This window comes from Chaetodon auriga, chromosome 10 (genome assembly GCF_051107435.1).
Source record: "Chaetodon auriga isolate fChaAug3 chromosome 10, fChaAug3.hap1, whole genome shotgun sequence".
Classification (NCBI taxonomy): domain Eukaryota; kingdom Metazoa; phylum Chordata; class Actinopteri; order Chaetodontiformes; family Chaetodontidae; genus Chaetodon; species Chaetodon auriga.
Genome location: NC_135083.1, coordinates 19,386,168 through 19,400,360, shown reverse-complemented (window position 1 = coordinate 19,400,360; position 14,193 = coordinate 19,386,168). Strand labels below are relative to the sequence as shown.

The window sequence follows — 14,193 nt, the reverse complement described above, 5'->3', positions numbered from 1 at the left end:
ACAGAGTTCCCCACTGTAAACTTAACCGATTTAAAAATTCATTTGTTCCTACCTCCGATAAACTTTTAAATAGTGCTGTTTGAGGCTGCAGGGATTGTGCAATATTTCCATGGGTTTTTACCACAGGGCATGTGCAATATGTGCAATGTGCAATATGTGTTATGTATTTGTATGTGCAATATCTTGTAATGTGCAATGTTGACTATGTGCAATTCATTATGTTGTTTGTTTTATCACACTGTGGAGGCATGTTGTGTGCAGCATACAAGTCCAAAACAAATTTCCCCATGGGGACAATAAAGCATATCGCATCGTATCGTATCGTACTCAAACAGGGTCTTTGAGCTACTTACATTCACATACATAGGCCACCTCCAGGTACTTGTAAGTGCCGACACGGGGGTCTCCAAACACTGAGTTGCTTGCTTTGCTAATATAGCTATTTTTTCCATTGCAGCTGTGGAGGCAAAGTGACATGAGTAAATAATCAGCACCGTGGATGAATATTCTTCTTCTTCTTCTTCTGAAGAGGCCGGAGCAGTTTGAAGCCTTTATGAACCAAACAAAGCCTATAGACTCACAAACAGGTGACGTGAGGAAGACTGGGAGCTGAGAAGAGCAGCAGTCTGATAAAATCTTGGCTGTTCCTTGTGATTCTTAGCTGTGGTGAACTGGAAAATAGATGCATTTTGACAAACATTAATACAATGGACTGAGCACTGAGTGAAGCGCGCTGCTCATGTCATTGTCAATACAAGCTCCACCACGAGCACATGCAAGATTACTTTTTCTAGTTCTTCTTAAAGGATTTATTAGAGGGGTGAAGAATTCAAACCTTAATCTGGCCGGAAGTCGATGTGGTGAAGCTTGTTAATTTCCGAGATGTTTGTTCTAGCTGTTGAAAGATGAGAAAGAGCGGAGTTTGGCGGTGTTATTAAATGATGTTTTGGAAAACATGAGGTGTAGTGTAGTAGTATATGTAGTGTAGTGTAGTATTATCAATATGGATTTTTCTAATTGGGAAAGAAACAAAAGCACTGCAGCAAACTGAAAAGCTAAACAGAACATCAAGGATCACAACGAAGAAGAAAAGAACACAAAATTAGGATAGTCCAAAGATGTTTGACAAACCGGAATTTATTCATATGGCCTTCAGTAATCAGAAACTGTACAGCCATGCTAACCCTAACCGTATGCTCAGGCTGCACTGAACACACAGCAGTGCTTTGAATGACAAGTCAAGTTTCCCCAAATACATAAAGCCTACCATGAACTCCCATTTAGCATGAGAAACATCAAGGTGATGTTTGTGGCTCATGACTTCAACTGTTTTCAGCTTACAATATTAGACATAAACCTGTGTTTGAAACAGTGTGTGTTCATCTGAGGCAACAGGACAAACTAATGAAATGCTAGCAATTCTAATTTTATGGAGACCCCTGGAGGCAGTGGTGGAAAATAAAAGAAGGTGTGAGATCTCAAGTCTTCACTGACTCACCAACACCATCTACTGGAATGTAGTCAAGCACACAACTGTCTGACTTGCAGCTGTTACCAGCCTGACATAATGCAACTCAGTGGTAGCACACGCAGCAACACTAGCATGCTTATGTATGATGACAACAAAATCTATACACTAACATTGCTGGTGGGTTGAGATTTATTAATGGAAAGTCTTTCCCTGCCTCTGACTCCATGTTCACAAAATAACTCCACAAAAATCCCATTTTATGAACAAAGCCAGTATATTAAAGAGACTTGAAATAAAAGCAAGCAAAGTATTTTACACTGATCGTCCACACAATGATATAAAATCACTAACCTGAGTCACATTTTCACACTGTTGAGATTTCCTTTACAAGATGGCACCTACACCCAAAAGGTTTATTTAGAAAAGTTGCCAACTATTAAAATACAGCCAAGACATGACAAGCAAACAGACATGTATGGTAAGACATGATTGCGTCAAATCACACAAAAAATTACCATCATGCCTTACAGCATTAAAGTAAACCGACATTCCCTGAAAGTACTGAAGCTTGCCGCTATGCTTGGCTTTGAAAGTAGAGAAGTTTGCGAAGGAAGTTAAAGGAACCAGGCATTTGCTTGTAGAGCCCTTTTGCAGAGTTTTGGGAAACTTCATGATTAACCTGAAAATAAGCACAGTGAATAATCAGATGTGAGTAAGTTTAAACTGAGAAGGTCTAAATCGTCAAGCTAATTTTGTTGGTATCGTAAGAGAAGCTCACCATCATCAACATTGTGACCAAGTCATCTGTCGGAGCGTTTTCCTCAAGAATACGGTCCAGAGTCTCGACGTACCAGGAGCCCGACTGGGTGTCTCTCCAAGAAACGTACCCTGTTTTTGTCACACAGTCAAAGTGGCATTAGGAAGACATATGTAGCAAGTCGGGTTCATCTATAGACTTGAGATATTGATCAAACAAAAACAGGTGCATGAATGCAACACACACCGGGAAACGTAGAGTAGGACACCAGAATGTCGCTCGGAGTCGGCAGCGTTGCTCTGGCGTCCGGTTCATCGGACATGCTCAGAGAGTCGCTGCTGGACGACATGGGAATGGCATCCGTCTGATCGTCTTCTCCACCCATGGATGGTTCGACCTCATCAGGGGACACCTCAAAGCCGGTGTCTCTTTCACCTTAAGGAAAACACAAATGTTTCCTTCTGAGATCGCTTCAAGTGCACTTTGTTACTTTGACTTACTCAGTGTGTTCAGTGTTAGCTACCTCCTCCACAAGCCTGGATGAAGAAAAGTTTGGGTTTGCCTTGTAAAGAGGGACAATGCCGGCCATTGAGGTAGTTTGTGATATGCTGAACAGGGACATGCTGTCCGTCCACACCGTACACGGCACCAGGGAAGCGGTTGTGGCTCACCTGTGCACATAAACGTGAACATGCATTAGGTCTCATGGGTCACCTGCATCTGGACTTGAGCAGTTCAGAGAAAAAGATTAAAGTTTTTACACATATTATTATGTGTACATGCACCATAATAAGTCAAGAGTAGGGGTGGAAAATAAACGTAGGACATGTCTTACCTCAGTCCCATGGGACAGCATGATGACCACGCAGCAGTCATATTGTGAATGATCCCTCTTAGATAAAGCTGACAGCTCATGCTTGATTTGCTGTAATGCGGAGATGATTATTAGCTTTACAACCACGAGCTCAAAGGTTTACATGTGGTTTAAGGACACGGACGCAGAGGAAGTGAGTCTCACCCTTTGTTTCAGGTTTGTCTTCACTTCCACGATGAAGTTGAGCACCTTGAATCTGTTCTCCAGCTTGTCGCAGTCTATGTTGGACCCTTTGCGATTGTTCAGTTCGCTCTGAGGTTCAAACTCCACGTTGTTTATGATGAGGCAATGCCCGCACGGGCTGGAGTCCATTTTGTAGCTCTGACACACGCATACACAGAAAAGGGAAGCAGAGAAGGAGATTCATTAAGCTGATGCAGCAGCGTTTGGCTTTCTTTTGGCCGTGCAGTGCCAGATAAATTAATGGTGCTCACTTGAATGCTATCCCGTCGGGTCCTGCCTTGTATTCTCGTTTTGATATATTCCTTTTCTGGTGCTGTGACAAAAACATCAATATTTGTAAGCATCATGGAACTTATCAGACTCTTACTAATATGTGAATTAACAACATGGCTCACATGGACTGGGAGTAGTACTGGGTCTCTGTACTGGATAGACTGGGGCATCATCTTGCTTTTGCTCATCCATTGGAGAAGCTGTAAAAGAAACAGCACGTGTTATGTATGAGCAATAAATGACACCAAAGTGTTCACATTACAAGACCAGAGAGCTACAAATCGTTGTAATAATCGAGGCTCACTTACACACTGGGAGGGGTTGGACAACAGGTCGGAGCACCTGAGTGGGCGCTGCAGGCTGAAGCTGAACTGTCGGAGCTTCATTCTGCAGGAGCTCCGCCAAACTGTGCTGACCTGTCTCCTGAAGGCACTGCAGAAATAATGGAAAGGCTCGACTCCCGCGGGTCTCCAAGTCCCGGACTAGCTGTCTGGCCTGGTCACGTCTGGTCCCAGAGCTCTGATGTGAGAGACAGTTACAGGTGTTACCAGTGTTACATTAACTGATAAATGACGTGTATTTGTGGCCGCTGTACAAACAATAGACAATTAACATGAAACTGTCATACAGCTGTTACCTTTATCTCGTCGATCATGTCTTGCGTGAAAACTCCCTTTTCAAGAAGGTCATCGTACAGTTTTGATGGGTCCAAGTCTCTCACGAGATTGGTCCTGTTGCGCTGGAGAATCTTCTTGTGTTTTTCCTCCATTCAATACAACCGACCTCAGTGAGGGACAGAGAAATATCCTAAAAGTTCGAAATAACTAATTTTGTCACGATTACAGAGTCAGTCGGTACTCTTAAATGAGCCCACTCCTTTGTGAAAGAGAAATTATACCTTGTTCCCCTACAAATATCGCAAGTTTCCTTTTCATTTCTCTTATTTGTGGTCGCTTGCAGTAGCCATTTCCTTGTTTACATCACCGTCGTCTGTGATTGGTCCAATCAGAGAGTACGCAGAAAAAAAGAATCCGCTTGGTTTGTTTTACCGTGCGCCCCTGCCACACGCGACCAGCGTACCTCAACACGTTTAACCAAAACATCGCGGCGCCACGAACAAACACGAATAAACCGAACGCACACAAACGAGGCCGAAGGTGTCACCAAACACTCAATCTCCCAATGTTACTTTCGACGCTGGGTACCTCCCCCTTTATTCCTTCTTAGCAGCAGCAGGTTGTCAGCTCGCCCTGGAGGGAGGAACTGTGGGATGCTGCTGAACACACCCTTTGCATTTCGCTGTCATTTCACATCAGCGTAAACCATCAAGCAGAGGAACAACAAACCTTCACCAAATATGTGGCGCAGCACCGGCTGACAGCGTCTGCTCGAGGTGAGCGTAGAGCTGTTGCGTTGAGGCAGACAGACAGCGAGATACTGTAGCAACGCAACTAACCCTAATGGAGAAAAAAAAAAAAAAACTGCGTGGACGTTTTTTTTATCCTCGATGAATAACGTTAATGCCACAGGCAGTGACATGTCAGCAGGGTTATGCTTTTGTAATATGTGTTGCTGATGTTGACAAATATTACCTAGCTTGTGTAGTTAGCATGCTATAATGCCATCCTGTTTAGCAACCCGGTTGTCTTCATCATGCATCATTACAAGGCTGATGTCAGTATGGAGGGAAAGCTGTTTCAGCTAAAGGCTGTCATCATTTCAGGTCTGACTATCCTCAGTCCACTCGATGATTATAGATCTTGTTACAGGTAACTGATGGCACGGTCAAAGATGTCTGTGCAGCTGGCTGTGGTGGTGGTCCTCTCAGTGCTGCTGACAGGAGCAGCCCATGCCGGGCCTGAGATGGACCCATACAAAATCTTAGGAGTAACCAGAAGTGCAAGCCAGGCTGAGATCAAGAAGGTCTATAAGCGTCTTGCAAAAGAATGGTAACTATTTTTACACGATACTGACCTGTTTTTATGGACCTCGTTCAGTTCTTCACTAATGAGCGTCTTCCTCTCAAGGCATCCGGACAAAAACAAAAATCCAGGTGCTGAGGACATGTTTATCAAGATTACCAAATCTTATGAGGTTAGTCATTTAAAATAAAGAAAGAAAGAAAGAAAATTCATGCATTTCGCATCATGCAGTATGTGCATGTGAGCTGTGATAACAGCCAACAAGCAGTACCAGAGGAAGATGTCTGCCATATTGATATTTGTTCTACTTCAAATCCAGATCCTGTCCAATGAGGACAAACGTGCTAGTTTTGACCGCTATGGCCAGACTGATGACACCCATCCATACGGCAGCGGTCGCTACGGTCATCGCCATGACAGCTTTTACTTCGATGAGTCCTTCTTCAACTTTCCCTTCAACAGCAAGAGCCACAGGGACTTTGCTGACAGCAAGTACATACTGCACTTCAACCAGTATGTCAATGACGTGGTGCCTGACAGCTACAAGAGACCATACCTAATAAAGATCACCTCTGACTGGTGCTTCAGCTGCATCCACATTGAGCCTGTATGGAAGGAGGTGGTGCAGGAGATGGAGACTCTAGGTTTGGAACGAGCCAATAAATCATCCAAAATTTCCCAGCAGTGCTGCCGTCTATGGGGTTGCACAGAGCGAGGTGAAAAGGTTGATGTGTGTATGTTTGTGGATATCCTGTCTTTGCAGGTGTGGGGATAGGTGTGGTGGATGTCGGCTACGAGAGGCGGTTAGCCAATCACCTGGGTGCTCATCGCACCCCATCAATACTTGGAGTCATCAATGGCAAAGTGACGTTTTTCCATTATGCTGTAGCAAAGGAGCACCTGAGGCAGTTTGTAGAAGACCTTCTCCCTCAGAGGCTTGTGGAGCGGGTAAATATCGGCTTGTGCTCTGATAAGAGCTGCATATACAGTCAGTTAGAGGAAGGAAGACTAATGGCTGTTTTATACATGTAAAATGTACGCTGCAGAGCAGATTCATGATGGATATATACAGATGATGGATTGGCATGAATTCAAAATGAATGAATCATTTTGTGTTTTCTCCATTTCAGGTCACTGACAAGAATGACCTGCAGTTCTTGAACAGCTGGCATGAGCTCAACAAGCCACACGTGCTCCTGTTCGACCAAGTGCCTGTAGTTCCTCTGCTATACAAAGTAGGCTGTTGTCCTGCAGTTACTTTATGTGAAATGTATCTCATGTGCCACTGATGGTAACTGCATCGCCAAAACAAACGTGTCAATAATTTATGTCTGCATCTCCACAGCTGACAGCTTTTGCTTATAAGGACTACTTGCAGTTTGGCTACGTGGACCAGGGCCTTTCAGAGACTGCTGACCTGCAGAAACAGTTCAATATTAACACTTACGCTCCAACCATGCTGGTGTTCAAAGAGAACACTGACAAGCCTGCTGACATCATACAGGTACATTACAGCAGCAGGTAGCTTGAGGAAAGAAAGTAGTTCTCCTCCTGTTCACGGGTATCTACGTATACACAGAGCTAGTTGCACGAGTGTTCACTGGAATGTCACCTCAGTCTTTTTTTCCCCATGTGGTCATGTTTGCTCTCTGCAGGCCAAAGGAATGAAAAAGCAAATTATTGATGAGTTTGTGTCAAACAACAAATTTCTCCTTGTGCCGCGGCTGGTCAATCAGAAGCTCTTTGATGAGCTCTGTCCTGTCAAACAGTTCCACAGACGCAGGAAGTAAGACAACACAACACTTGCTTTTTTAACGTCTGTTTACACAGTTTGTTTCTAGTTTGCATTTGCTAAGTTACTGTACTGTCCTTCCTCCACTCAGGTACTGCGTGCTGCTGATCACAGGTGACGAAGAGACCTTTTCTTTTGGGAACAAGGCGTTCCTCTCATTTGCCTCCACCAATGCCAAGGAGGTTGTTAGATTTGCATATGTGTACCAACGGCTGCAGCAACCTCTTTGTGACATCCTCATGCAAAGCAAAGACAGCGCACAGTCACCGACACAGGTACACGCATACATGTCTGACACTACAGCTCCCAGTTCCACTGTGAATCTACAGGATCTATGGGGATTTGAGAATTGCTAGCACTTTAGGATGTGGAATGTATGAAATGAAATCAGCATTTTTGTTGAGACAAAGTAATGATTTCAACGGTCTTTCCTGAATTACACCATAAAAACATTAACTTTAAATGATCCAATTTTATTTTCTAAAGAAATCTTTCTAATAGACATTTAACATAATAACTAATAGACCCCCATAAAAACTGTTTTTGACAAGATTCTTAGTACCTTTTTTTGTACTCAGGTGGTGATCCTGGAGAGGCGTAATGCTGCAGGCAAGGCCTTGTTCAAGCCGGTGACCGCCTGGAATGGCAGTGAGGAAGACAAGCAGCATCTTCAGGAGGAGCTGGAGCGACTTCAGAGGGACCCGTCCATCCTCATCCATGACGCCATGCTGCCCGAGCTCAACAACGAGTTTGCCTCTGTACGTTCCTTTGAGTAAAAATAGTGGGTTTGAACAATGCTCGTCTGTGCAGCCACTACTCCTACAACCAAGTACTGTTTGTCAAATATCACCAACCCTCTTACTTAATGATAAATGCTCTCTTCAGATGTTTGTTATCCGATGGATCTATGCATCTTACGATTACCTCTCTGAAGTCATCGATGATATTCTGCATAACAACTGGTAGGTAGAGAGCTCTGACACTCTCTTTCAAGTTTTATTTTAGATTCAGCGAAGCAGTTCCATCTATGTGAAAGAGGCTGATGTGAAAGATTGAAATTTTCAGATGTTGCTCTACAAAAGTATTTATTTGCAAGCGAGCCTCCGTCTAACCTGATGCACCAGATGGTTTGTGACACAGAACCATCTGGGAAGTTGTCCTTGGAGACTGTTTGGAAAAGGGCGGCCACTTTCAACCAATCACTCCTTACGCTTCTTTCAGTGAAGAAATACTCTCCAGTTCTGATGCTATAGTAGCATCTATGCTAACCTCTTTAAGAGCCGCCATTGTTCTTATCAAACAAACAGTCGCTTCTTTTGCTGTCGTCACACTTAAACCACGCCCGCTTGTAGCTGCCATTAGTTTGTCATAGGACACTCATTGGTCCAAGGCAACTATTGTTTGACCACAAACGCATAACTTGATGCCTGGCTAGATGGATTCTTGGCTTGTGTGATCGCGCACGATCTTGTGATTTCACGAATCCAGCTGCCTTGCAAGGTAAGCTTCTGTCCACCTGCTATGGAATAACACGTGATTGCACTGAGACATCTATGGTGATTTGCAGGCGTGAGATGATGCCTCTTCTGTCCCTTATCTTCTCTGCCTTGTTCATCTTGTTTGGAACTGTGGTCATCCAGGCCTTCAGGTTGGTGGCTCTACCCTTCACATTTCAACATCACCTGACATGACCAACACAATATAAAGTGAGCTAGAAAGACAAGCCAAAGAAAACAAAGTACTAATGCTTTTAATTTTACTCCTTTACACTGCGCATCCCCGCTGGGCAAAACCTTGTTTTTTGTTTCGGTTTGTTTTTCAGTGACTCAAGTGATGATAAGCAGACTAAACCAAAGGCAAAAGAGGGATCCAAAGCTGAAAATGGGTCACCAGGGACCGGTGGCACTTCAAGGCAAGAATAAAACTTACATATTTTATGGAGTGCAGGACTGACCATAATTTTCTTAAGTTCTTTATTTTTGCTGTTGATTTTTAGTCGGCCTCCCAAGAAGAACTTTGTGGAGGTGACGGAGCTGACGGATATTACTTACATGAGCAACCTGGTGAAGCTGAGGCCGGGACACATGAACATAGTGCTGGTTCTCACTGACGCCTCCAAGAACATCCTGCTTAGCAAGTTTGCCAAAGAGGTCTACTCCTTCACAGGGTAACCTAAAGAATCATGGGAAAAGGACATTTTAGTTGTGTATGAAACAATCATATTTACTTAATCACATTTATTCTTCCCACCCTCTCCAAGGAGCCTGACGCTGCATTTCTCCTTCCTGAACATCGACAAGCACAGCCAGTGGATGAACACTCTGCTGGAATACGCCCAAGATGCCACACAGATTGATGCGGATGAGGATGATGGTGGAAACCACAAAATGGACTACACCGGCTACGTGCTGGCACTTAACGGCCACAAGAAGTACCTTTGTCTGTTTAAGCCCGTCTACACTGGGGAAGACCTTGACAGTAAGTCATCAGAGGATGAAGGGGGCACTTCGGGGGGGAGGTCGAGGTCCGGCTCTCGTGACGACCACCCACCGCGCAAATCCAACCGATCCCGCAGCATATCCACCCTGCAGATCCACCACAAACTGGACCGCCTGGGGTTGTGGATGGAAAGGCTGATGGAAGGCACTTTGCCTCGCTACTACATCCCCGCCTGGCCAGGACTAGACAAGATCACCCCCAGTAAATAGATGGAAGCAAGTTAGGAAGCACTTAGTATTTATCCACTGTCACACTCCCCTCGTGTTAGGATAGAGCTGCCTTTCTTGGACTTGAGGTGATTAATAATTACAAAGATTGGGTTAATATTCCAAACATGGCTTGAGTGCAAGTAATGTGGGTCAGATCCTTTAGCGTACCTCTCTTACACTCATTGCATGCTGGTTTATATACATATATTTTATTCAGGCAAATGCTGCTGCTGCTACAGCCTTGTGAACAGAAAACAAATCACTGTGGCCACCTGGCATTTCCACTTTTTATTATTATGGTGACAGCTGGGGAGAGGCAGGGATGACATGGCACAGGGTGCCCCCTCTCCTGCCTTCATGACCATCAGTCATATCCACACACACTAAGGGAGGCAAGATGACTACCTTCATCATGTCCATCGATGAATACTGTGAATAGAGATGCATGTCTTTAACACTGAATATCCTTTTTATGCATCTCAGCCCTTTTTCTCCGTTGCATATTATCTCCTGAATGCTGCCTCGCTTGTGCAATATAGCGTACTGCCGTCATGACAATGCCTTTTACCATGGACGTCAAGGGTTTCTTCATGTTCTTCCTGATTGTGCGAATACATCAAAAGAAAATACTTGTTTTGTTACACAGAAACTGTTGGGGTTGCGGTTTAAAATGTACTTCGCTGCAAGCAAGAATTATTTAGCAGCCTTGGTCTATTTAAGAACCTCAGTTAGCCAGTAGCTTCATGTAGCAAACATAATGAACAAGCTGTCCATTTCATTTTCTGAATGTTTTCCACACGGCCAAGATGACACCTTATCGTTCAGTCATCTTGAATTATGTAGACATGAAAGTAAAGTCAAGCTTCGTGTGTGCTTGCTTGGTTTATGAACTTGTTTTGTCAACGTTAAGTGAAAAAAATATCATACATATATAATTTTGTTGGTACTCTGTAAATATTGTACATAATCATGTTATCTATTGGACCTGTGTTTTAAAGAGTATGTGAGATTTGGTGAATGTTTGACATGGATTTTTTAAATTATTTTTATTAAGATTTAATTTACAAGTGAGTGTAAAAAAATGATCTGTGTTTCAGTCTTCAGTAGTGCATTCATCCTCTTGTTGGTTGCAATAAAATGCTGTATGTTTGTTAATTAAGACAGAAAATCGGAATTTTTGATGAGAAATAAGAAGCCGAATGACTGTGCTGTCACCAGGTGGAGACACCTCCACGAGATTACATCCACGTCAGTCCCCGATAATGTTAGTTCATGCTAATTCCTCTGCTAACGTTTGCCTCCAGCGTGTACAGGGGAGTTGTATGCCTGCAACTGACGAGGTCATTCTTCAGTGTGTCAAGGTTATATCTTTTTAAAATCTCAAAGGACAGTTAAGAAGGATTAAAGGTACCAGAAAGTCCAAAATTTCACTTTTGTGAATTTACTGCTAACTGACAGCTCATTTACAGTTAAATGCTTCTAAGTTGTTTATTTAATGTTTACAGTCACTATTTCCTGGTTTGGATGTTTGGATTCAAAACCGTCGAACAGTGAACAGAGATGAATCACAATGAACACAGTCGAATTGAGCACAATAAACGAGTTCCTTGGAACTTTTTGTGCAAACACAATCTGACTGGCTGTCTGACAAGGAGCTGAATGAAAGAGCTGAATGAGCCAACTTACAGATTCATGACCACCCATTACTGCACAGGCTGTGCAGAACAACACGATGAACTGCACTGAATTCAAGCTCAAGAGAGTGCGATTCTGTCAAAGATATATCAGACAAGCGAGTCAAATCTATCCACCTTCTTTGCCTCTGTATCAAGCTAACATACAGTGTATATATTGGATATACAGGAGCGAGCTGAACATTTGCTGGGCCATGTGACATCTCATTCCAGTATTCAGAGGCAGTGACATCAGAACTGCTGTGTTGAAGCTGCCCACAAGGGAGTGTGGTGGTGCACCTCACCTCTGAGGGCCCTAATCTCTTCCCATTGGTTTATAGACCTGGGGATGTGACATCAGCAGGTGAACCCCTCTCAGCAGGATGAGATATCAGCTCCGATCTTGTATAACTGTATCGCTGCTGTGGGCAGCTTAATGGTTGTAAAACAGGTTATGTCTATGGAACACTAGAATGCACCACTTTGTACTTTATGTGCAGATATAAAATAAATTGTTGGATCAGCTGTTGGACTGATCAATTGATTTTTTTTTATTTTTCAAATTTTACATTTGCAAAGAAGGGACTGAGCTAAAATGTCATGGAACCAATATCTGAGATTACTTTCTTAAACTGACATAGAAATTGAGGTGGGGATTGAGATGGTTATGGTTAAAACAGATGAGACAAATTACTGATCAGGATGTATCCTTTTATTATTTGATTGGAATGAAATCAGAGTTGCCACAGATCTTTTGAAAGTGATGCGACCAAGGCTTGACACCCCGGTGGAAGTGACACCGTCAGCGAGAGAGTGACATCATCGTGGCAGCAGAAGTGACAGCACGCGGCGGGGATCGTCACAGACTCATGCCACAAATGTAGGGTTTCTTGTCAGAGCAGACTACATCAGCCATTTTACCTTGAATTCAAAGTTTAAGAAACAAACAATTAGAGCTGAAATTTATTATTTCTTTCATTATTATTACTTTTTTTCTCGTTTGGTCAATGAAATGTCACATAGTAGTGAAAAGTGCCCATTACAGTTTCCTAAAGCAAAAAGTTACAAATTTTTTATTTTTCTTAATCTAAAGTATAAATAATACATAATTCATATACCACAGTATGAATAATAATAACAATGAAGAATAAATCAGGTAATTAGTTACATATGTTAATGTGTCCATTATTGAATAGTGAAATCTGATTTCTGCAAAAACACAGTTAAGAGGACAGAGATAATCAGTGTGTACCGTTCTGGTCAATCTCCAAGCAATATTTTGTTTTGCCAGCGTTCTGCCCCTCGCCCTCCTGAAAAAACGGATTTAAGGGTCAATTCACTCAAAAAACACATTTACCACCACTGAGACCTCTACCACAATTCCAACACCATGAGGGTAAACAGGACATCTGTGGTGCTAAACAATGAAATGAATGTCCTGGTTTTCGGGGGGATATCTTTTTAATACAAGTACCAAATTCAATAATATCAGGGGGATAGCTGCATCAGATCCTGTTAATTGTTACACTCACTCACCTGTGATACACGATGGGTTTTAATCCAAGTCTTCAAGTGCATACTATTCAACCCTGTAATCATTTCTTTAAGGAAGTGGAACTGCGCTTGGTTTTCAACTAAGGCCAGATTCCCACCCTTGGAAATGCAGGAAGCCTAATGAGCAAGAATGAAGCAGAAAAAGACAAAGGGAGTGAGGAAAAATGCAGTAATATTGAGGTGACTTGAGTCATATGAGGACATAGAAGTGAGAGAATTTGACAACACTGAAGAGACAAAGTGACAACGTGACAGAGAAAGACGACCGAACTCTTTTTTAATCTCCAAATGAGGACTTGTTCTTCTGAATAATTATTTTAAGAACAAGCTGTTTCATGAATACAGTGTGGCAGTTCTAACTGATGTTGCTAGAAGACGTACCTCTGCACTAGCCCAGTCCTCTGCACTGAAGACCAATATGTAACAGTGGTCATTTAACTGAGTCCAATCAGGAGGGCATCTCTTCGAGGAAGGGCCTTCTTCTCCTTCTTCTTCTGGACCTACATGGCAGATGTATGGCAGGAGAAACACTAGATTTCTGTCTCTCATGTTTGTTTGTAAATGTTGCCAGTAACAGCTGAAGCTAATCAGAGGCTTCTGCAGTCTGAGTTAGCCAAATCATGTGGGTATCTTCCAAAGTTAGGTCTTTTTGGTACAATATTCCCGATTTGTCCTTGGACAGTGTTTCCTTGCTGAGCCACAGTGAAGGGATACTTCGAAACCAAAGGTAATTTATCATCTTTAAGTCAAAGAGGAGTGAATAAGGAGGAATAACTGAGGTTCAGGCACAAGAGCTTTACAACAGCTGTTTCATTACACTGACCCAGACTACACCTAACCCCTGCCTAAACTTAACCATGTCCAGTAGTTTTCTTCTAATGCAGCTGATTAACATTACATGAAATGTGCTACAAGTTGAGTGAGCATTCCTATAGCAGCCCAGCACTCATTTTACATGATTTTTTGACCTGTAACAAACAGAGTTA

At 42.9% G+C, this 14,193-nt stretch overlaps 2 protein-coding genes across 2 annotated transcripts; one reads left to right on the top strand and one right to left on the bottom strand.

The window, feature by feature from the left end:
* Positions 1 to 1,121: 1,121 nt before the first annotated feature.
* Positions 1,122 to 5,382, bottom strand: casp9 (caspase 9, apoptosis-related cysteine peptidase). Its single transcript, XM_076740566.1, has 10 exons — positions 4,196 to 5,382; positions 3,867 to 4,077; positions 3,681 to 3,758; positions 3,537 to 3,598; positions 3,247 to 3,423; positions 3,064 to 3,153; positions 2,752 to 2,899; positions 2,475 to 2,663; positions 2,250 to 2,359; positions 1,122 to 2,150 (listed from the first exon to the last, which is right to left on the bottom strand). The coding sequence occupies exons 1-10, from the start codon at positions 4,325 to 4,327 to the stop codon at positions 2,046 to 2,048; spliced, it is 1,302 nt and encodes a 433-aa protein (XP_076596681.1). The 5' UTR covers positions 4,328 to 5,382; the 3' UTR covers positions 1,122 to 2,045.
* Positions 4,771 to 12,175, top strand: LOC143326734 (dnaJ homolog subfamily C member 16-like). Its single transcript, XM_076740565.1, has 15 exons — positions 4,771 to 4,951; positions 5,328 to 5,507; positions 5,586 to 5,652; positions 5,800 to 6,124; positions 6,244 to 6,428; positions 6,611 to 6,715; positions 6,826 to 6,984; positions 7,136 to 7,266; positions 7,364 to 7,547; positions 7,851 to 8,030; positions 8,158 to 8,234; positions 8,840 to 8,920; positions 9,095 to 9,184; positions 9,269 to 9,439; positions 9,533 to 12,175. The coding sequence occupies exons 2-15, from the start codon at positions 5,335 to 5,337 to the stop codon at positions 9,978 to 9,980; spliced, it is 2,376 nt and encodes a 791-aa protein (XP_076596680.1). The 5' UTR covers positions 4,771 to 4,951; positions 5,328 to 5,334; the 3' UTR covers positions 9,981 to 12,175.
* The last annotated feature ends 2,018 nt before the right edge of the window (positions 12,176 to 14,193 follow it).

Excerpts from the sequence above, each read along its gene's own strand:
- casp9 (XM_076740566.1), bottom strand. The coding sequence starts at position 4,327 with ATGGAGGAAAAACACAAGAAGATTCTCCAGCGCAACAGGACCAATCTC. Across the intron at positions 3,424-3,536 it reads CCCGACGGGATAGCATTCAA|AGCTACAAAATGGACTCCAG; the intron begins GTGAGCACCATT and ends TGCGTGTGTCAG. Across the intron at positions 2,664-2,751 it reads CATCCAGGCTTGTGGAGGAG|GTGAAAGAGACACCGGCTTT; the intron begins GTAGCTAACACT and ends GTTTTCCTTAAG.
- LOC143326734 (XM_076740565.1), top strand. The coding sequence starts at position 5,335 with ATGGCACGGTCAAAGATGTCTGTGCAGCTGGCTGTGGTGGTGGTCCTC. Across the intron at positions 5,508-5,585 it reads AAGCGTCTTGCAAAAGAATG|GCATCCGGACAAAAACAAAA; the intron begins GTAACTATTTTT and ends CTTCCTCTCAAG. Across the intron at positions 7,548-7,850 it reads GCGCACAGTCACCGACACAG|GTGGTGATCCTGGAGAGGCG; the intron begins GTACACGCATAC and ends TTTTGTACTCAG.